Source organism: Ostrinia nubilalis, chromosome 18, assembly GCF_963855985.1.
Source record: "Ostrinia nubilalis chromosome 18, ilOstNubi1.1, whole genome shotgun sequence".
Classification (NCBI taxonomy): domain Eukaryota; kingdom Metazoa; phylum Arthropoda; class Insecta; order Lepidoptera; family Crambidae; genus Ostrinia; species Ostrinia nubilalis.
The window spans coordinates 5,645,512-5,669,837 of NC_087105.1; the positions used below are offsets into that span (position 1 = coordinate 5,645,512).

The following is a 24,326-nucleotide window of genomic DNA, read 5'->3' on the forward strand; positions in this document are numbered from 1 at the left end:
ATACATAACTTTTGGTTTGTAGAACTCAGGTCTATAAGTACATAGTCAACCTAATTCGAAAAACATAATGTTAAGTATTAGCCTCTATCTCATTACTTAGTTGTCCCACAGGATTTTTCCGCTTGCCGTAAATGCCCTTGATACCAATTCTATCATTTTATTGCAATACTATTACCATAATTAAAATGTATGTAGATTAGTTTTATATGTCTATATCTTCTTCACATTATTTTACATAATATCTTAGAGATAAGCTTTCCTTATGGCTTATTGGTGTCGGCCTCGGACAGGCCGGTTTGAAGGTTGGTAGTTCATTCCCTGCTGCTGTCCTATTCACCACAACTCCTCAAAGTTCCTAAAATAGCGTAACAAGTAAATTAGAAATACTAAACTCTCTAGTATTGTTTAAATAAAAAATATGCATTACAAATTAAATAATACGGAACGCAGTGTGTTCTATTTGAAGCATGACATGAAGGATTTAATAAATTGTTCCAAACCTATCACATCCTGGCTCAAACTGGAATAATAATAGTTAGGTACCTACTTAAACTAAACATAAATGTTTAATGTCCATGTGCCCTAAAGAGATTCAAACCCGAAACCACATCTTGCGCGTTGTAGTAGGCAACGAAATAAATACGTAGCTTTGTTACTTAACTACAGTTTCTTTCATACATATATGTACCAACATCTAGTTCTGATAGAAAGTTTTATCTAGTTACGCAAATTTTATGCTGTTTGAAATACAAATAAATAAACCATGAAAAGATAATTTTACTGGCTCGCTCGTTAACAGGTTTATTTTTGTCCATCCGTCATGTAACTAAATTTTCATACATCTCTGTAGTACCAGGGAGAATCTTCGGTAGGGCATAAAATTGAACATTCGTAAATCCGTGACGTGTGGTAGTTGATCGGCTTAGTGCGGAGCAGTGCGCGCGGTGGACGCGACCGCGGCCGCCCGCACTCGCCGCCCGCCTCATACGCGAATACCACTCATCGCTCACAAATAAACAAAGTTTGTTTTACTTTTTCAAGTGATTTAGTATATTTGGAAAAATAATGTAGGTGAGCCAGAATCCAGACCTAGCACGATGTCGGTGTGCGCTCAGACAGAGGAGGACAGCGCGACGGAGGAGATGGGCGCGCCGATCCGCGATATTTACGAGCAGAAGTCCGTGAGCAAGGTGGTGCGGGTGCTGACGGTGCTGGCGTACCTGCTGTCGGTGTCGCTGGCGGCCATCCTGCTGTCCGTGTACTACGTGTGCGTGTGGAAGTCGCCGGAGCTGCCGCCGCTCGACGACACGGCGGAGCTGGCCGCGCGCCGCGCCGACCCGCACCTCTTCGGCTCCGGCTCCGGCTCACCCAGCTCTGACTTCACTGCTGCAGCTGGTACGTAACATTGGTTAAAGTGCGTATGTAAAAAATCTTGTGGCTTGTGCCTCTAGTTTCCAACTCCCAAACTTGAAAACGATCAGGTAAGTAAAGACTTAATTTTCCTAAATCTCGAATTAAGATTATACAATACATGTAAGTCATGAAAATGATAAGTGACACTCGCACAAGGGAATGTAATGGATCAACAGACAGAGCAATGAATTAATTAACGTATGCTTTACCTTTTTTTTAATAAGTTTCTGAAAAGTTAAGTTGTTTTCTAGATTTTGCAGGACACTTTCCTGGACAGTGAACTGCTATTAATAGCCGTCATAACATTAAACTTCTATTGTGTCTGGGTTACTGTCCGGGAAAGTGTTAATTTTATAGTGGACCAGACACTAGCATAGGTAGGTACTAATTCCATTCTATAATCTGAGGGTACTAACATCAATATTACTGTCATTCCTTCCTCCTACTCTATGAATAATTCCTTCAATCCAACGACCATACAGTCAGTAATAATAATGGCATTATGTTACATTGAGGATGGCATTACTTAAGTACTTAATAGTTTCAGCTTTTGCATACTTTAATTTACAATACACACCTTTCATCAACATTCGTTTTCAGAGCAGCTCTACCATTGCGACAATTATTTTTTTTGTCATCTAAACTTCGAGTAGCACTTTTTCGAGGTTTTTAATTACCTGGATTTCTGTAAAATTGTAATCAAAATCTAATTATTTCGAAACGATGTGATAATGATTCTATAATATGCACAGTTAAAACCAATAGGTAGGGTAGGTATATTTATTAGGTCCTTACGACTTGGATTAAAAACTTCAAACAATTATTATGTGTACAAAGGAGCAAATTAAACGTGTTGAAGTATTACGATCGGGTCCATAAACTATATAAGATTAAGTTATGTAATATTTAATGTATTAGACGTTATAATCAGGGCAAATTTAATTTGAACGAAACGAAGGCTATATACGCCGACACAAAACATTGTATAAAATCAGTAGGAAAGAAAGTGGCTTATAAAAATCCAATTTATCACTAGGAAACTCTAGTAAGAATGAAGACATACTTGTATATTTACATAAAGACGTTATGTTAAGTGAGCAAACACCTAAGCTTATTTTGAGTCAAGCATGTTAAGGTAATAATAACTTCGTTTTTTATTTGATGTTGAATTAATGTATGTGTCAGTTGCAGAAAAAACTTTCCCGGGCGGGACTGGAACTCCAGTTATGGTGCCATAATTTAGATAATACGAGTATGTAATGTTAACTGGCATATGTAATAGGCATTCGCTACTCTACTAAATCACACTTTTAGTAAAGCAATTAAAGAGGATAGAGGATTAGAGGCAGATTAGAAAGCTGCAATCAGTTTTATTAACGTCTTGGGTCCTTTGTAGTTATTATTATTCTGTTTAATGGATTCAATGGTGCGTATTAGAAGCGGGGTCCTTTGTAGTCTGGTTGTCTTTTAATTGGCACATAGACACGACATAACAAGTGACATGACAAGACAAAGAATACATACATAACGAAGCTAGCCGAGCCGAGAGGGCCGCCCGAGGACGTCCCACGAACGTTGTGAATGGCCCTATACGATAACTTGCTTGCACCCATTAAAATAGCACTACTTACACTAAATTATGTCAAATTGTTTGCACAAATTAATTAATTTAGGAAGAACTATCGCGGTTCCGAGTTACACTAGTCTAACCAAAGTTCAACAGCCATAAAATGAAAAGCCCATGTTGGGCTTTGTTGAAACTTACTATCATGAATGATAATAAATGATTTTGATTAGGATACACTCCACGCATCCTTGTCCTATGTTTGATAATATACCTGCGTTATTGTCTGCCTAGACTAGACACAACGTAACTGTTAAGCTTCTCAAACAGGTGTCGGTAAGCCAGAAGCCTATTGTCATTTAACATAACAACATAAGTAGATACAGATATCCAAAAATAATAGATGTCCAAAAAGCGGGTTCTTACCTATGTTGTGTACCTACTATACTTATGCAAAAGTAGCATGCTTAGTGGAAACGGTAATATGAACATTAGATTTGACACGAGGGGTTTCCTTCCTGTAATCCAATTAACTGTCTAACCCAATTGTGTCCAGAACTGAACATCAATTACTACCTTGTTCTATTGGTTACGTCATCCTCCTACTTACCAAATTTGATAAGTACATTATAGGTAGGCTTTGAAAAACATATTATGGCTTGTGCATGCATTAATTGTCATAGAAATCGATGCTCTATCCTCTTATTATTAAATGAGTTCTAGGAAACGAATACAACATTATTAACGCTTGTAATCCATCACGTCCAGATCCGAGCCAATGCAAACCAAAAGCTGTGTTTGTGTTTGAATATGATCGAAAATTGAACCCGGGACCCCTTGCGCGCATTACGATTCACCTACTGCGCCTCTGCGCCCACGTGTGTTTTGTCGATTAGTCAATCTACGTCACTCAGTATAATTTGTTAAGCCGTCGGATAAGTATGTGAGGCATTTCATGCATGTAATGATCTAAGCATATTACTTTGTCCTCTTTCCTGAAAATGTAGAGGGGCTAAGTAATTACATTTTTTACAGCATTAACATCAAGTAAGAGGTAGTACTTATTATTATTCTGTGGTAAGAGGTACAATACAATTACATCAAATCAAAGAATAAGATTCCAAGAAAAAGCGTATCTTCTAAACTTTTTATGGAAGCTGCTCTGCTGGCCAGTTTCTAACAAGGATATTTTTTTGTACGAGTATTCGCACATTATTTGCATTATGTCCTAATTACCTACACAAAGAATTTAACAAGGTTAAATTCTTTGGATTTGTCTCATATTTGAGGAATTTTTAATTGAATAGGTATCATGAGTTACCACTTTTGAGGTACTCAAAGTACGAGTAAGACTCTAGTCTTACACTTTTCACATAGTAGGAACCGAACATCATGAAATCAAAACAAAAGTCAATTTTATTTTATCATGGAAAGCGTAAGATAAAATAAATCTATAGGTTAGGTACTTTACACTAATATTATAAAGCTGAAGTTTGTTTGTTATTTTTATCGAGGAAGCATAGGCTATATGCATTCATCACCACGCCGCCACGACCATTAGGAGCAGAGCTTTAATGAAAAATGTTGTGAAAACTACGAAAATTATTCAAACTATTTTCACGCGTACGAAGTCGTGGGCACAGTAACCTTACCATGAAATAAAGACGGAAGGCAAAGGAGAATCGGAAATAAGAATAGTTATAAATAAAATAAAAAGCGGGAAATTTGCAAGGAATGTTGATATCGATTTGCGCTGAGACTGTTGGAGTTGGCAAAAAGCAAGCTGACGAGTGAAGGCTAGAGATGGGTAGTGGGTAAAACCCATTTTACCCGATTGGGTTTAAACTGGGTGATTTGGGTTAAAACTCGGTTTTTACTCATATCACCCATTCTAGTGGGTGAAAACAAAAATAGCATTTTTTTTATAGTGAGAAGTTGTATTCGTTGCTAAGGGGGCGTTCTAGTGTTACGTAACGCAATTTGAATAGGGGGTCTTGTATAACGTTACGATGCGTTACAGGGGCGGAAGGGGGGTTCGATTTCAAGTGTTTACGCAGAAGTACTTTGTAGTCGGTGTTGTTATTTGTAACTTTATACCGTAATGTCCTCAAAGAGGGAGTTTGGCATCACCAGCTGAACTTCTTGGCCTGTATAAGCTCTTATGCTGACAAACCAGAGCAACTGTGCCAAAGTTTAATTATATACTTACTAGCTGTGCCTGGCGTATCTAGGGTTATTTTCCAGGGGACCTAGCCCCTGAAATGCCAAGGCACGGGGGGGGGGGGGGTCGACACGATTACTATCATAGAGCTCTCACGAGTGAGTGCATCAACTACCAGCCGTGCTCGCCCGGTCTATTACAGAAGTCTTTATCGTGTGCGTATCTCCCCTCAAAAACTTCTGGGATAAACTATACTATGTTTTCCCTGGGTCTCAAACCACTATACACTGCATCTAAATATTCATTTTTCATTTTCGCTCTGCACCTATTACTCGTAGCGTGATGGTATATACTAGTATATAGCCTAAAGCCTTCCTCAATAAATGGGCTATTTAACTTTGAAAAAATTTTTCAAATCGGACCGGTAGTTCCTGAGATTAGCGCGTTCAAGTAAACAAACAAACAAACTCTTCAGCTTTATAATATTAGTATAGATTTGATTACTTGATTCTACTATATAGGCCTTCGATTCTATCGAGACTTGGGCAGTGCTACAGTCTCTCCAGCGGTGCCGTATTGACTATCGGTATATCGAGGTACTGAAGTGCTTGTACAAAAACGCCACCATGTCGATCCGAGTACAGGACCAGAGCACGAGGGCGATTCTTCTGCAGCTAGGCGTTAGGCAGGGAGATGTTATATCTCCGAAACTGTTCACCGCTGCATTGGAAGATTCGGCATAAACATTAACGGCGAGTACATCACTCATCTTAGGTTTGCTGACGATATTGTGGTCATGGCAATGCTGGAAGACCTTAATAGACTTTCCCAACAGGTAGGCCTGCGGATGAATATGGACAAAACAAAGCTTATGTCCAATGTCCATGTTGCGCCCTACCCAGTTTCGGTTGGGAGCTCAATCCTCGAAATAGTTGACAAGTATGTCTGCCTCGGACAAACGATTCAGCTAGGTAGGTCCAATTTCGAGAAAGAGGTCAATCGTCGAATCCAACTCGGCTGGGTAGCGTTCGGGAAACCACGCAACATCTTTTCGTCCAAAATACCTCATTCAGGTCTACAACTAATATGTGTTACCAGTGATGACTTATGGTTCGGAAACGTGGCCTCTCACTATAGGCCTATACAGAATCTCAAAGTTGCACAGCGTGCTATGGAGAGGGCTGTGCTCGGTGTTTCTTTAAGAGATCGAATCAGAAATGAGGAGATCCGTAAAAGAACTAAAGACGCTGACATAGCCCGTCGGATTAGCAAGCTGAAGTGGCAATGGGCAAGGCACAGAAGTGACGGCCGATGGGGCAGCAAGGTTTTGGAGTGGAGGCCGCGTATCGGAAAACGCGGTGGCACCCACAAGGTGGACCAACGAGATCATAAAGGTAGATAAATAAACTTAATTCCCCCCCCCCCCCCCCCCCTCGCTAAAACTTCAACAAAGTATTCGATCTCCTACGGATATCAGTCCACCACCCCACCATTGCAGCGCCCACTCTAACCAGCCCAAAATCTCCCAGCACTCCCTATTGAAACTTCTAGTACGAAGTCTCCTGCACCTCCCCAACATGCAAAACCGTCTAGTTTTGCAACCCCACCCTCCAATCGCCTACCCCCTAACCTGGTATGAAGTCTCCTGCACCTCGCCAAATTGCAAACCACCCTAGCTTTGCAACCCCCCCTCCCCTCCAATGGCCTGCCCCCCCCACCCACCATAAAACTTCTGGTATGAAGTCTCCTGCACCTCTCAAACTTGCAAAACTCCCTAGTTTTGCAACCCATTCCAAACTGCAAAACTCCAAGTCTACCCCCCCCCCCCCCCCCCTCCATGTCCTTGCCATGATCACAAATTATTGTGTTCCTACTACATTTCTTCTAAATCGGTTCAACGATTCTTGAAATAACACTATTTTATGAAATGATCGGTCACATCATCATAAACGTGATCAATTTTACGACTTGGTCACGATATAAATGCATTTAGTGTTAATATTTAACTTAGTACATAATAATTAATAAACTTAAATGAGAAAAAATCAATAAAAAGAAAGAAAAGATACCAATTGATAAAAATATGAAATTATTTGTTTTTACCCGCTATAAACACCCACGGGTGGAATGAAACGGGTTTTTATTGGGTTTTTACCCGGGTGGAAACCCATCTCTAGTGAAGGCGGCGCGCGCCTCCGCGCCACAGGCGGCCCGCCCGCCCGCCGCCGCCGCGCCGCCCGGCGGCGTCCAGCCCGCCTTGCCTCTCGGCCCGACGCCCGTCCAATAATCGTTGTCACAATAACGCATCACCCTCGTTTGGATTAACTTTGTTTGCGTATTGTTATTCGCGACCTCACTTGACACAAATAACACCCGTCACGCACCGACATCCGAACCGCAGATTGTACCTACTATACGAAAGTGTTAGTGTTGTGTGCGAACTCGATTGCAGGAAAACACCAACTAGCCCGATCTCTTAACATATTTACGAATAATAATCTTGTTTTGAATTCGGTGCAATCACGTTACCTACTGAAACCTAAACTGAAACAATGAAAATTGAAGGACGCATTCATGACAGACGAATCGCGATCGTACGGCTACGTCAGAGCAACTGGAATAGATCAACGAACCTCGGGCGTGAAATTAAAGGATAAACAAATGAAAACCGTTTCGGGTGCGATTATAATGTGGCAGCAGTCCGCATCAGGAGGTGTCAAGCAGCAGACACTGGCGGCGGCGTGACCCGGCGTCGCGACTCGGCCGCGGCGCATCGTCCGAACTGGGGCATATCAATAAGCGTGTCCCAGTTACCTGGATTTAGTGCGGAGCGAGTGCCGCGGTGCATTTCGGCGGAGGGCGTCGGGCAGCATGTCGGGCAAGTCGTGCGCGTCGGGCAGCATGCGCTCGTGCGCGGGCTCGGCGCGGCTGGGCACCGGCCACGAGGTGGTGCTGGACGCGCTGTACGAGCGCAAGCGCGACAAGAAGAGCGTGCGGGTGCTCACCGTCATCATTTACGTGTTCTGCGTGTCGTTGGCCGCTATCATGCTCTCGCTGTACTACGTGTTCTTCTGGGAGCCCAAGGACGCGCAATACGCGCAACGCAAGGTGGCACACACTGTAGAGAAGCAAACCAGCACAACACCAATGCCCACATGCTTTATGCCCTACACCGGTAGGTCACACCACCGACACGCTTTCCTTACTCACTTGCATACCTACTTCAATTATTTCCAAACTTATTAGCTACCTAACACAGCTCAATAACAATCGTTACCTTATTTAGTTACAATAAATAATAGTATTTATGTAAGAATATAATAATAATTGTGTTATAAATAATTACTCATATTTACATGGTAACACATTTTGCTGTAAAATAGGGGTAGATTTATGTTACACTTACAAGTAAAAAATACCTTGCGTATTTATCCTCTTAGCGATCCTGCAATCAGCCATGATGATTTTTTTTTCATCATTAATTAATTATGTCTGTCTAATCTTTTACTCGGCCTTATAAATACGATTTGGTAGCTTATAAGCAACCGTAGCCCTGTGCGCAGTGTTACTGTGGTGCACGTCATTACTGTGCTACTTACACGCGCCCGTATTTATTGATAAAATAAAATAAAACAAAATCAAAAATATTTATTCAGTTTAGACCACAAGTGGCACTTATGATATTTGATAGATGTTCAAATTCCTACCTACATACCTACTTATTATAGTTATCATGACAAGACTAGAATAGAGGGATGTTTTCTGTCTTTATAAAACCGTCCAATACTTATTCGTTGGTGGTTTCAGGCATTTGGTAGCCAGGTAACAGAAAATTCGTGGAAGAAAACCTTTTAAAATTAAAACTTGGTTGACAACTTTTATCTGGACCTCATGAATCTCTCTAAAAATATAAACCTCAATATTCACTTTGGCATTTACGATCGATAAAATATAAAATTTGAGTGGATTCGTTCCGGTATACAACAACGTAAACGACGATAGACGTAAACTTTACAGCATTTTAATTACTATCATGTCCCAAACAGAGCTTTGTATCTTTCATGTTCCGATAATTAAAACAAAGGTAGTCTTTTGATTTTGGAGTAATAAAGTTATTTGTACAACATGAAAACAAAATGAAAATGTTTTGAAAAGTGGTAGGTATCAAGTAGGCATAGCTGGGCATTAACTCGTTAATCCGTTAATCGTTAATTAACGAAGTTAACATTTCTATTAACGGATTAACTTTTAAGTTAACTTTAAAAAATGTTAACGGACTCGTTAACTTCCGTTAAATTATCCTAAGTCCGTTAATCGTTAATCGAGTACCTACTATTTACCAAAAAGATAAAGCAGGCATGCTGAAAAACACTAGAAAAAAGCGTTCTGACAAGTACGTTCGGGCTTCCAGAACTTCCAGAACCCAAAACAACAGTTTTTGTAATCAGAAAGAAACGATCCCATCAAAAACAATACTTGTCAAAAAAACCAAGTCTCGCACTAAATAATTTAATTTACACGTGTTTTCATGCGATGGCCAAGTCAATATATTTATGTAAAACGTTAAAGATTTCCTGGCCTGGACTTGGTATTACATGGATCTCACAACTTTTTACCGTAGAACAACTGAGTTGCGAGACTTGGTTTTTTTGACAAGTATTGTTTTTGATGGGATCTCATTTCTTTTTGTATTTTGTAGACAGCAGTTATGTATCTAGAAAACTGGACCGAAATTGAAAAATTTTACTCGACTTGGCGGTTGCACTACCGTGCCCCCAAATATCATTTCTTTTTGTATTTTGTAGATAGCAGTTATGTATCTAGAAAACTGGACCGAAATTGAAAAATTTTACTCGACTTGGCGGTTGCACTACCGTGCCCCCAAATATTTTAGTTTTTCCTTGATTCATACACCAAACACTACTTATATTCCAAATTTGAAGCTTCTAGGTCTGCTAGAAGTGCCTTAGAGTTTTGATGATCGGTGAGTCAGTGAGTCAGTCGGTGAGTGACAAAATTAAGTAACTTTGACCCGTTATAATTCTTAAACTACTGGTTCAAATTGAATGAAATTTTAAATATACCGTGTCTTTACAATGCCTGCATAGCTAATGAAAATTCAGCCTTCTAGTTTTATCCACAACGAAGTTACAGGCGGTCGAAAATGGCCTGAATTGCTTCGAGAAAAGGATTTTTATATCTGGGGGCACTGCCGTGCCCCCAGATATAAAAATGCTATTTTTTTATTTATTTACAAGCTTATATCACAGAACAATAATAATTAAGTACTCTTTTATATGTATGTATATGTATGGGACAAATCTTGCAACTAAATTTAAGACCAGTTCTCCTCAACCGATTGAGCTGCAATTTTGTATACTTATGTAAGTACGATGAAAATGCATTGATGTGGTAACATTGAGCTGGTCTAATAATGAGAGTCAGGAGGCGGCCATAGGAACTCCTAAATGAAACGGTGGAAACTTATCGACTTTGGGTTTGTTGGATTTGTCTTATCGAGCACATTGGTGCTAAATTGTATTGTAATTGAACCAAGGCTCTGAGATTGAGATACTATAGACCAGTGTTTTTCAACCTTTTTCATGACGCGACGAAAAAATTTTGGCGACCCCCCGACCGTCCGCTTTTTTCATGCATTTTGTAATGTTGCATAAAACATTTGCATAATTAGATTTCGGATTAATCTGTCTTTATAATATTTTTTTTTTCTGAGGTAGTTTTTACGACTTCTCGCGACCCCCCTATAGAGGCTTCGCGACCCCCCAAGGGGTCGCGACCCACAGGTTGAAAAACACTGCTATAGACTAAGAGCTGGTGAACGCCAGACCAACGTCATTTTATAAAAGCTGAAAGTTTGTCAGCGTATGCTCCCAATATAGGTTAGAATGTTGGTGGATTATGAAGTTGGGTCATCGTGGCTTTGGCAGCTATCCACGTGGCACGTGCAGTGTAGGGTTCTGTAGTTGTCCGTCGTTATCATAATATATATGTATTTCAGAAGTAAGCAATTACTTAATCTAAAGTCACTTGTAATATTTTCTTCTAAGGAATTTTTATTAGGTATGAAATTTTATAATACATGAGTAAAACGACTATTACTCTTGAACTAATTGGTGTATTTTAACCGCTATAGTTTTCCTTGAAAGTTCATAAAAAGCACTATTATGATTAATTTTTCCAGATTTTTTAAGCCAACAGTTTAGTTTTTAGAGGGGGGGACGCCCTACTCAGACAAAAATTGGCACTTTAAACTTTAACATTTTGCAAACGGACCCCTTAAAATAGAAAAATGGTCTTAGAAACCCCTAAACTATTTTAAAAGACCTATCCAACGATACCCCACACGATGGGTTAGAGTATGAAAAAAAAATTCATCCCCACTTTACATGTACGGGAGCTACCCTAAAAATTTTATTTTTTTCAAAATTTTATTCTACCGTTTTGCCGGCGTGATCAATATACATACCTCCACAAACTTACAGCTCTCTTGTGCCAATAGTTTCCAAGCAAAACCTCGGACAGACAGACATATCGAAACTATAAGGATTCCTGGTCAAGACTACGGAACCCTAAAAACTGTCTGGCAAGGAGTTGGAACTGTCAAAACTTTCTGGGTAAAAAGAGGAATAAATTCCATGCGAGATACAATCTTTCGAAATTACTTGAACCTTGCATACCATTATTTTTTTCGTTTTATTTTAATGTGTTAACGGATTAACGATTAACGTTAACTTGCGTTAAATCTTGCTAAATGTAACGTTTTAACGTTTAACGAAGTTAATTTTTTTATTAACGGTTTAACGATTAACGAAGTTAACTATTTGATTAACGGTGCCCAGCTATGCAAGTAGGTACACAATACATAAATAAAATCCCATCAAAAACAATACTTGTCAAAAAAACCAAGTCTCGCAACTCAGTTGTTCTACGGTAAAAAGTTGTGAGATCCATGTAATACCAAGTCCAGGCCAGGAAATCTTTAACGTTTTACATAAATATATTGACTTGGCCATCGCACTAAATAATTTAATTTACACGTGTTTTCATGCGATGGCCAAGTCAATATATTTATGTAAAACGTTAAAGATTTCCTGGCCTGGACTTGGTATTACATGGATCTCACAACTTTTTACCGTAGAACAACTGAGTTGCGAGACTTGTTTTTTTTGACAAGTATTGTTTTTGATGGGATCTCATTTCTTTTTGTATTTTGTAGACAGCAGTTATGTATCTAGAAAACTGGACCGAAATTGAAAAATTTTACTCGACTTGGCGGTTGCACTACCGTGCCCCCAAATCTCATTTCTTTTTGTATTTTGTAGACAGCAGTTATGTATCTAGAAAACTGGACCGAAATTGAAAAATTTTACTCGACTTGGCGGTTGCACTACCGTGCCCCCAAATATTTTAGTTTTTCCTTGATTCATACACCAAACACTACTTATATTCCAAATTTGAAGCTTCTAGGTCTGCTAGAAGTGCCTTAGAATTTTGATGATCGGTGAGTCAGTCAGTGAGTCAGTGAGTGACAAAATTAAGTAACTTTGACCCGTTATAATTCTTAAAGTACTGGTTCAAATGGAATGAAATTTTAAATATACCGTGTCTTTACAATGCCTGCATAGCTAATGAAAATTCAGCCTTCTAGTTTTATCCACAACGAAGTTACAGGCGGTCGAAAATGGCCTGAATTGCTTCGAGAAAAGGATGGTACGGCCGTGCCGCTTTTTTGCTCGACTTGGTGGGGGCACTGCCGTGCCCCCAGATTAGTGTCCGTGCATGTTGTGACCAAACCTTAAGGGCGTACTTAATCTATGAACAATTTTATGGATGAAAATACTTCACAGCGTGGGCACCTTAACACTATGCAAATATTTTATATCATGGGTTAAGGGATAAGCTACTAAAATTATCTATTGTTTTAGACAGACACAAGTTTCATACATTTTAAGAATGGATTTAAGTAGAGAAAAACATGACTTTTTTCACTTTTTTTTTTCAGTTATTTTACAACACAAGAAAAACCAGGTCGTTTAAGTATGTTTTATTTGCATAGTATTATTGGTATTTGAGCTATTCTACAAAACGAATGTAAATTTCTCAGTTTATTCTATCAAAAAGGATTGATAGGCCAGTAGAATTAAACACAAAAATGAATTAAATCGGAAATAATTCCTAGGTACTAAAGATTTAAGTGCTTTAATGGCTTCATTAGTTGCCCATAAAGACTCTCCTAGGTTTTCGACTTCGACGGAGTTGTGCTTAAGTGGTGGGGGCCCCCGAAAGGGGCGCTTTTTCGGTTTTCCGGTTATACTGCGTAAATGACTTAACCTATCGAAAAGTGGTCTTCCTGACGGTTGAAGGGCATTTAATCCTGCATTAAATAAGACCAAATTCATATGTTTTGAACAAACCGTTCTCGTGCAAATGTTCGGCAAAGTAGAAAATATGTGTATAAACCAGTGTAACCCTATCAAGGCTTACGGCTAAGCAATGCAATCGTACAGGAGGGTACAAGGAAGAGGGGCAGCCACATTAGGTAACACAGAGTCGTTCAGGAGAGTGCCAGGAAGAGGTGCAGCAACCGCAGTTAAGGAACGACTGGGACGAACAAGGATAAGCGAATCCAACTCGTGAGCCTTGAAAGGGATACGCTGGTTAAGGCGACCCTTTAAAAGGCTTGGGAGCCTACGGGTGAAGAGCTATTGGACTTAGAGAGGGTCATTAATTATACACATATTTTCTACTTTGCCGAACATTTGCACGAGAACGGTTTGTCCAAAACATATGAATTTGGTCTTACTTAATGAAGGATTAAATGCCCTTCAACCGTCAGCAAGACCACTTTTCGATAGGATAAGTCCTTTACGCGGTATAACCGGAAAACCTAAAAAGCGCCCCTTTCGGGGGCCCCCACCACTTAAGCACAACTCCGTCGAAGTCGAAAACCTAGGAGAGTCTTAATGGGCAACCAATTAAGCCATTAAAGCAATAAAATCTTTTGTAGGAATTATTTCCGATTTAAAATCTAATTCTACTGGCCTATGAGTCTACGGCTCAAATTAATGCAACAACTGTACAACACTGTTAAATTAGTGTTTGATATAATAATACACAATCAAAAAGTAAGCTAGTTCCAGACAAGTACCTATGCAAAGAACTATTTTTAAACAATTAAGAACAGGATAATACGTTTTAAAGCTTGAATGATAATTTAATTCCAATAATATATCCGCTCGGCCACGTAGTTTCAAAGAATTCAAACAATGTTTTGGAACACTTGAATGAATTGGATCGAGCTCTCTCATGTAGACTGAATTTTAAGTGCTTGCGCGCTGCGCTTGCTGAGTGCTGCGGCTGTTCTAAATTTAACTGCAGTAGCTTACACCATCGCTACAATACCCAGAGCCCGTTCACTGATCATGTTTATAAGTTATAAATCACCAAACGATTTCGAGCGAATTGCCCGGAATAGCGCAGGCGGAATGAGCAAACGTATTCGTAATCAAGCAGGTTCAAAGTAGTAATAGGTACGGAGGTACCTATTGTTTGCTCACATAGTCATTAGTCACATACCCACTTATGATTTATTTATACCCAGAAGACAAGTAGGTACAAACGTTACGTTTTTTTTAAATTGAAGGGCTCTACTTCATTTTAGCCGAGCACCCCCATGTTGGTTAACGCCTTCAGCCAGGATGAGGCAAGGTTAGGAAGCTTAATAAAGTGATAATTATGATAGATATTGGTTACCGACTTACACCTACCTATGTTATTCAACGAAGGATTATGATGCGATGGTCCTTCCTCATTTATTTTACAAAAGTACCCGTAGGTAATCCCGCCGTTGCACACCTACACTTGTAAGATATTTTTGCACAGCTTTTGCTAAGTGTTTGTAAATATTTTTGTCTAAACTGTTTTTAATCACAAATGAATGAATATTAGAGAGAGCAATGGCGCCCAACCGCAGTTAATTAGACAAAATGTACATACAACTAAGTAGTAGAGCTCCGTCTTGGAAGATAACTTGGTAGATCAACATTCAACCATCAAAACTTTAAAGCTCTACTATAACAAATAATTACGTTCACTCTGTTATTTTCTTAAACCTCTATTATACAAGTATTTCATTCTGACAAGGAACGGTTTTTAGAATATGGTTTGTCGCTGCTATGGATACTGTTCCAGAACCTAGGAAGTTTGAAACTTGAGTTTTAACGTCTGAAGTTCGATTCTAAATTCAAATGTTTTTTTTTTCAGGAGGAGGCAATACCACAGTGAGTGAAAATGCTACAGAACAAACAATAGTCAACATCACCGAGGGTTACTCAAACGGGTCCGAATTCAGCGAGTCCCCATCGTCAGGAAGCGACATCTTAGAGGCCGGTAACGCTTCAACGCCCAATTACTTCGACTCGACTGAGGGTGACGTAGGCGGCGACAACGGCGACATTACATGACCCTCGAACAAAACGCTAAAAGTAATTATATGCAATTCCAAAAAAACGTAGCAAATATCGTGATGCGTACGGTCAAAAACTTAAGACTTAATACCCTAAAAACTTATTGATAAACTGAAACAGAAACACCAATCAAGTTACAATCGTATCTTGTTAGATTAAAAAGTATATAAAGTTTTATATCTAATTACATAATTGCGCTAAATTAATAACATAGGCTTAAATCCATCGCGTGTAGTGAATTAGGTAGGTAATCTACTTATTCTTGGTCTAAACATATCTTTGTGACTAGAGTAAGCAGTTCCTACCATGAAGTAGGTACGTAGGCCTTTCCTTGGCGTTAAATAAAGCTTAGATCACTATTTTATTAATAAGGGGGTTTATGTTAATACGGGAACTATCAAAGTCTAAGAAACTCATCTGTAGGTATCCATCCTGAGCACACTAACTAATGCAGGTATTTTTTTCCTGAACAGCTGAACAGCGGTAGTGAATGGTAGGGTGGTGCTAGGGTGTGTTTATGTTACGTCGAACGTGACGCGAGATATCACCTCTCTAGCATCGCCTCGCCTCGCTAGAGTACTCCACCACTACCGCTGGTACCTAACTACTCAGTAATGCGCTATGCCTTGGACAAGATCATTTTCGCCACCAACCTACCTACTCCCACAATGGATTTTGAGTTCTGTATTTAACTTATTCATTCTTACAACATGTATAGTATTCAATCTGTGGTATAGGTATACCATCTCACACACCGACAAAGAAACTAGTTAACTTAACGGCCTTAATGTACGTAAACTTATCCATGAAACACCTCCCAGCTCAGATCATAGTCATACTTAAAATTACTATTATAGGTACTTATTATTTATTAAAATTAATAAGATCAATGGGTTTGATAAAAAAAAATAGATTGAAGTAACTTAGGTAGGTACCTAGTTTTAGTTAAAGCATAAGTAATAACGATATCGAATCGTTGTAAAATCGTAAGTAACTTTACGCAGCTCAGGACCTAAAAGCTTATTTTTAACCACCTACGCTATGAGTAGGCAGATTCTAGTTAGATCTAGATAATATGTAAGCTTTCTGTAAGTAAATATGAAACTTAGAAATTAACGCAACATATTATTTAAGTAAATAACATATTAATTAATAAGTATAGTACCTACCTATGTAATAAAAAATATACAATATTTATTTATTTAATGGAGCGTAATATTACTTCGGTATAATTTTATCTGTGGTATAATGAAGAAACTATAAATGCAGCTGGCGCACAAAGCTAACTGCTGTTACTGTATCGTCCTTGCTAATAAAAAATGTGTGTCCACGAATTATTATGTCATTGTCATCACAGTAGAGTGGAGTGCTTTTAATGTCGAGCGCATAATCTCTGCATTTGAATGGTACTTTACGATAATTTGTTTGGTACTTAAGTCCACCTGCTTGTTACGAAAATAGGTTATGCATTTTTTCTGTATCGCAGAAGAATAACTCAACTTCTATTCAAATAAGTATGAAGATATGTATGTATAATGCTGTTTCCCTTAGAGAGGTTACTAATCTTTTTTGCTGTTCTCAAACCATAAAATATTTCATGTTATTCACCGTGTAACGAATTAAACAAATGTGTTTTTTTATTTATAGACTTAGTTAAGTTCAGTGTTAAGAGATAAATAATCTTAATAATAAAATTATTAAGCTTATTTCAGCTATTTCTTTTACTATTACGATTATGTAAATTGAATGTTGATTATGAAAGTGTGTAGAGTGCATAGTTATTAGTCGAGGCGGAGTTGCAGCCCTAGCCGTTTATCAACATACTTATGAGGGTGTAGAAATAAAAGGAATAACAAACTAGCGGTATTCTTATTGTTGTACTACAGACAGAGATAATATTAAAATTGTTTTTCTACAAGTTTTTGTTATGATTTCGTGCCATGATCAACGTAGGTAAAAAAATCACTAGAATAGTCCCGCTTTTGCTTAGCATGTCATCTGAGACATGGACTTACATTTACAAAACCTTAGACAGGTTCAAATCAATGAAAAATTTAGCGCAGTACGTTAATAATGAGGACTATCATATGAATCATCACCATATGGTGCCACTCTAAGGTCCTGTCAGCTTAGTGGCGCCAACTAGTGAGCGCTGAAGAGATAGGAGGACTGTCGCATTTTGTGCACTCACCAGGATGGCGCCACTGTAAAGCCCGGCACTCGCGAGTTAGTGCCAATAATGATGTCAGCCCTGTAGTAAATTCGAAATCCCTTTTGTTTGCCCTGGCTTTTAGTATGGATGATACGATTTCGAAAATACAACTGTCACGTTTTGTCACTTGTCTGAGGGGCTGGACCAATATTCGAATGCAGTATACCTATTTATACATTATCATCGGCTTATTGCAAGACCTCACCAACAACCTAAGTCAATGAATAAGAAATCAGCAAAATGATTTTTCAATCTTAAACATAAATAGGAGTTATCTATCGACATTATTTATACGCCATTATGCAATATATGATGTAGTAAATCATTACTAGTTTTAGTGTTTTTTAACACAAAGCACTTCAACGAGCAGGGGGCGCAGTGTGAGTTTACGTCAAACGCATTCGATATCGACTGCGTAAAAAAGTGACTTTAGATGTATGACGGATTGTACAGTGCCCCTAGCGAAGACTTTCTAGAACTAAAATCTTAATATATTTTTTGCGCGCTCGCTAGTAACGACGTTTGATGTCAACTCACACTAAGCCCTCAGGGACTTGCAATAGGTCGACGATAAAAGCTCAGACGAAGAGTTGTTAAATGAAATAAAACTGTATGTACTTGGATTTAGAAGTATATTCGTGCGTCAGTCGCCGGTCATGTAGACGTGCAGCGCGCGGTCGGCGGCGAGCGCGGCGGCCAGGCGCGGCGCGCCCAGCAGCGCCGCCGCGCGCTCGCCGTCGTAGCGGCAGTACAGCGCCGTCACCGACATGTTGCACTCGCTGCCGCCGTACTTGTTCTGATTCGACTCCTGGGAACGACACTCTTATTATGTACACACCAGCACACGATTACTTGTCGACTGAACTGTCAGTGTATAAAACGCGACGAATAATCAGAATGAACAAAGACAATACTGATCCAGAAGTAACAGGGCCAGGAGCTAAATTATTGTCAGTTACAAAACTGTTTTTACAAAAACACAAAAGTAAATATTTAAATAAATATTATTTATTTACCTGCATGAGATTGCACATCTCTGAATAAAAATGTGGATATGTAGGGGGTTGATAAAATATTATGTGTCTTATTCCTTTCATCCGGAATCTTCTAAAGAAATGAACTCTCTCTGAATACAACAAAAAGTGTGCTTCCGTGTGGAAAAACATATCTCTTGCACGTGCTATTTTTGAATCCTGAAATATGGAACAAAACATGCATTAAGTACTCAGAAGAAATATGCTCACTAATCTAGGTAATAAGAATGTTAAGTTAGTTTTTATTATTATTATAAAAAATTATAGTGTCTTGTACTTTTATTTATTTAATTTGAAATAATATTTTACCTTAGAATATTCACAAATTTGAACAAAACCGATATCTTCCTTCTTGAAATAGTTTCTGATTCGGACGTAATCAAAATAGCTTGGCACATAGATGAGTGTATGACTCATTAGAGTATCCCTATGCTTCGGCAGGATCTCTTTGACGAAGTACTCGAACCTCGCGTCGGCAGACGCCAAGGGATTATCGGCTTTAAATCTGTGAATAACGCATTAAACTTTAACTTAGCATAGTACGACGCAACTTCATTGCTATACTTATTGTACATGGAGAACCTATCCGAGTCTATAATTGAAAATAAAAATACAAAATTGACGGGCCACGCGGAAATCAAACTCGATCACTGAAGTGATTACCCACACTTGCAGGCAGGAGGAGACAGATGCTATTATTACTATTTTGATTAATTACACTATAATTACCTGTGAAATATCTGAGGTATTTGTAAAATTACTTGCTGAATAGACCCATTTTCAACAGGATTAGTAACAATCACTTTACCAGCATAATTTTGACATTTCCGATTTATTATAGACTTTATTTCTGGAAGTGAAACTGATGAGAAGACTAATGTTTGCCTGAAAAAAAATCAAAAGAAGCCATTGAAGGGAGACAACATATTCATTTGGCACTGTACAACAATAAAAAATACTTTGATTTTCCAAAGAGAATCCTGTTATTACTACTACTCACCTATAATATTTCGACCAACCATTCACAGACCACATTCGTACTCTAGAAAAGTCAGTTCCATGGGTTTTTTTGGGCTGTAAATGGAAGTGATCAAGGACATGTAACAAGTGATCCCAATTTTGCATCAGAAAAACATCAGTTTGGTCCATTATTAGCACTTCAATTGAAGCTAAAAAATCGAAGTCTCTTTCTTCTTCACCCTCCGCTCCAACAAGCATTCGCAAACCCAATGGCGAGGCTACTATAATATCGGAAGAATAAAAATCTGTATAAAGCTGAAACAAATAATGATGATTTGATGATTCATATTGTATGTATAACACCAGTCACAAATAGTCTAAATAGGCCATGTCTGGATAGATGACTGGAGATAGTGAGATCACATTTAAACATTATACCTTGAGAGTTTTTTTTGTCAAAGCCATTCCAAGACGAAATGTGTCTTCTGTATTGCCACTGAAAAGTAATTCATAATCCTCAGGTTTAGGATTCTTTTTGGGCATAATTAGTTCACCACCAGTAAAGTCCTCTTCAAATCTATTTTTATTTACAACTTGCCCAGCTTCCTTAGGTACTAAAATATCTATTATAGTTTTAACCACCCTATAGGCTGCATCCTTGAAAGGTACCATTATCAAAACCTGAAAAAAGCAAAAGTAATCCAATTGAAAATCAATAAATGATGAGGATTAAGGAGTAAGACAATTTAATTGATTCAAACCAAAACTTTACCTTTGGTCTCACCAGTCCTTGATCACGATATTCTTCTGTGAGGTCTGACTTTTTTGATATTTTAGCATTATGATGTAAAATTTTTGTCCTAGTTTTTAACATATGATTTACCACATGAAGACAGTAAGTATACCTAATTTCATCAGCATTAATAAAATTTCTATGTGGATAATAAAGATCTTGGTAATTATTTATTACAGCAAGCAATTCTTTTTGTAAAGGTGTAAACACTTCATGAAGATCTAAATCATTTTTGACAAGATTTTTTTTGTTTGATGAAACTATATTACTGTGTATTTGTGTTTTAAGATGAAGTGTTTTATAATCCACATTGCAAATTGTTCGAGGAACTGTCCCACAAGCTGCAAAAGTTTTATTTTCTGCAATAGAAATTTTAGGCATTTTCTTCTGTGAGACTGTGATGACAGGTTTTGGGATAATAATATTTAGGTTTCCAAGTACGGGCCAAGTTTTCACAGTTTTGTCCACTGTTGGTGGAGTGGTAGACAAAGCAACAAGTAGCTCATCTCCGAGATCAAATTGTAAATGTTTTGTAAATGGATCATCTGGCACATCTGGTTCAGTTTCTATATCATCTTCAAGTATTACCTGAAATAAATTGAATGTCAAGATAAAAACAAAAACTATTACTGAGTAAATGAAACAATAAACATTCCTGGTATTTTAATCGGCATAGTTATTTTTAAGGCCAAACATTGGCCAAATTCTAACACATTTTAAAAAATTATTTCATTCAGAAGAGGGTTGTATAGTTTGGAAAGTTAAATGTATGTACAACAATGCAATGTAAGCAATGTAAAAAATGTTAAAGTTGTTAAATAAACTTTTTTTTTTTTTTTAAATGTCTAGGTTATAAAATATACATATATATTATATGGGGAATATTATTATTTACATGGAGTAAAAAGGGGAAAATAAAAGTATGCCAAATATCTACCTCATTTTCATCTTCGTCTTCATCCATGTTTTCAACTGTGGTTTCTTTAGGCTGGCCCATGTTTTCTTCACTATTTACCGAATCATTGTCAGATAATTCTTGTTCATTATCACTGTCTTCTTCACTCTCCACTTTTTTGGTCACTGACTTAGTAAAACATGATATTAATTGGCCATATGTATCTTCTTCTTCACTTTCTGAATAGTTGACCGGCTCTTCTAGGAACTTCTTTTCCATAATTTTTTTCTTAGCAAGTTCTTCTTCTACTTTTTGTTTGTTTTTATACCGATTAAAGATAGCCTTTTTGTTTTGGATATCTTTTTCAGGAAATGCTCTCTTTTGCTTTTTCCTTGTAATATTTTTGTTTCCATTTTTATTTTTCCTACCAAAATTTTTCTTACCTTTCTTCATGTCAGTTCTAATTTCTATTTTAGACGTCTTTTAAACAAATACCATGCACCCACTAAAGGTTTCAAAACATAACCTCAAACAAAATGAAATGACAAGCAGCAGGTTATGTGTCAGTGTCACTAAGCTGTCAGAGGCTTTCGTTTGTTTTTTTTTACTCCGCTAGGATTATGCTATCATAATATAATATTATTCTGCTTGCTACCAGTTGGCTGCTGTGGTTCTCTTATTTATTTATAGGCCGCTCAACGAAAGTTGAGGTGAACACGTACTCACACTGTATTAATTGAAAATAATAGAATATACAGGGTGTTAGGTAAATGGGTATATGAGCCGACACTAGCCCATGTTAACATGTTCATATAAATGGTATGGTGAAGTCAGAAAATTGATATCTTTAAAGGCACTGGGTCTCTATCAGAAGGAACTCTAGGGGTGGAATCTCCATTGGCGTGGGTTAACGGGCAAGGAGATAATATCTTGGATGGTTGACAATCACTTTTCCTACAATTTAACGTTCCACCAAACTCAACACGCTTTCAAAGATAACCTCGCAGCCGCCTGCTCACACTTGACATGACACAACTGATTGACAGTTACCTTTTTCTGCGCATCAGTCGGGTGTTACGTTTAGGAATCACAAACCTTCCGCTCTACAGATTTACAGATAACATAATATTAAGATTGGTACTATTAATCATCAATAATAATTTGCAGCATCTGTGTCCGGCGCCGACACGGCCAGCCTGACTATCGCACGGCCTCGTGCGCTTAGTCCAGGGTTTGTCCATCTGTAAACATTCAATTTCTCATTATCACAGCTCGTCCATTCCTGACTTCAGAGCGTGCGAATATCAGATCGTAGAATCACAATAAATACAGCTGATCAGGGCGTGATGACCCTCGATCAGGAAACCAAACCATTACAGCTGGCCCGGGCGCGAAGCCCGACCAGGAAACCAAAACATTACAGCTGGCCCGGGCGTGAGGCCCCTTCGACCAGGAAACCGGTGTTTAGGTAACATGGCCCGACGCGCAAGGCTTAAGCCAAGGCTCCTTCAACCATTTACCTCAAACCGCACCACTACTACTGCTGATCCAGGCATGCAGCCATGCGACCAGGAAACCAGGGTTTAGGTAACATGGCCCGACGCGCAAGGCTTAAGCCAAGGCTCCTTCAACCATTTACCTCAAACCGCACCACTACTACTGCTGATCCAGGCATGCAGCCATGCGACCAGGAAACCAACATTACATCAGCGTGGCCCGGGCGTAAACAGCCCCTTCAACCACGGCAACAGGGTGGCCCGGGCGCCCTTGGCCCGGCCCCCTCAACTCACTCAAAGACCCTTCCAGTTTACGTCAATCACAATAATTTCCGTCAACCTGCACCAACTCTCAACGTCTGAGTCAGCATCCTCCATGTAAAACTTGATGAGCTGCGTAGCGTAGGTGTGCATGCTGAAAGATTTATCTCCTTTGAATAGTGCCCTTCGAATCCCACTTCTGATAAAGGCACTGGGTCTCTATCAGAAGGAACTCTAGGGGTGGAATCTCCATTGGCGTGGGTTAACGGGCAAGGAGATAATATTTTGTTGTCAGTTTTGTTGACAATCACTTTTCCTACAATTTAACGTTCCACCAAACTCAACACGCTTTCAAAGATAACCTCGCAGCCGCCTGCTCACACTTGACATGACACAACTGATTGACACTTGACAGTTACCTTTTTCTGCGCATCAGTCGGGTGTTACGTTTAGGAATCACAAACCTTCCGCTCTACAGATTTACAGATAACATAATATTAAGATTGGTACTATTAATCATCAATAATAATTTGCAACATCTGTGTCCGGCGCCGACATCTTCATTTTAATTATTTTAATTTAGAGACATTACCAGTGTTGCCAACGAAGTATCAAGCTCCCCACCAGAATTGACCTCTAAAATCACCAGAAATCCACTAATAAAAATCGCACCATCGTAAAAATCGCTAAATTTTCCACTATTTTTTTGTCTGGCATTATAAAATAATTAAAAACGTATTAAAAATTTCCCTACTTTCGGGAAAATCGCCTTCACTGTCTACACTCCCCAACAAAATTGACACTAATGACATAAGATTTTTGCCTCACTCTTGACGAAGCGTTTGTATGAAGACTATCCATCTAGGTTTTATTAATCTAAGCCACCAACACAATGAGCGCGAACGAAAATTGCGACTTTAGGAAAGGGAACTCAGGGAATCCCCGATAATAATTTATTGTCATTTTTCTTAGGTCTCTTTACTCGCTAGCTCGAACAGTGTTGCCTGCACGATGAAATTAAACTCCAAAAACGATACGAGTGGACCATAT

The 24,326-nt window shown here is 38.6% G+C and overlaps 2 protein-coding genes across 3 annotated transcripts; one reads left to right on the plus strand and one right to left on the minus strand.

Annotated features, from left to right (window-relative positions):
- The first annotated feature begins 949 nt into the window (after positions 1–949).
- Positions 950–17,543, plus strand: LOC135080578 (putative transmembrane protein INAFM2). 2 transcript variants are annotated; one of them, XM_063975249.1, is made up of 2 exons: positions 950–1,395; positions 15,423–17,543. In XM_063975249.1, the coding sequence occupies exons 1-2, from the start codon at positions 1,098–1,100 to the stop codon at positions 15,620–15,622; spliced, it is 498 nt and encodes a 165-aa protein (XP_063831319.1). In that variant the 5' UTR covers positions 950–1,097; the 3' UTR covers positions 15,623–17,543. The 2 variants fall into 2 exon arrangements, with proteins under 2 accessions (XP_063831319.1, XP_063831318.1); XM_063975248.1 differs by lacking the exon at positions 950–1,395 and adding an exon at positions 7,395–8,313.
- LOC135080577 (U3 small nucleolar RNA-associated protein 25 homolog) lies at positions 15,755–23,692 on the minus strand. The gene is made up of 8 exons (XM_063975246.1): positions 21,562–23,692; positions 20,604–21,212; positions 20,270–20,512; positions 19,872–20,146; positions 19,601–19,756; positions 19,181–19,376; positions 18,854–19,030; positions 15,755–18,645 (listed from the first exon to the last, which is right to left on the minus strand). Exons 1-8 carry the CDS (start codon positions 21,970–21,972, stop codon positions 18,481–18,483), a joined length of 2,232 nt encoding a protein of 743 aa, XP_063831316.1. The 5' UTR covers positions 21,973–23,692; the 3' UTR covers positions 15,755–18,480.
- Positions 23,693–24,326: the final 634 nt, after the last annotated feature.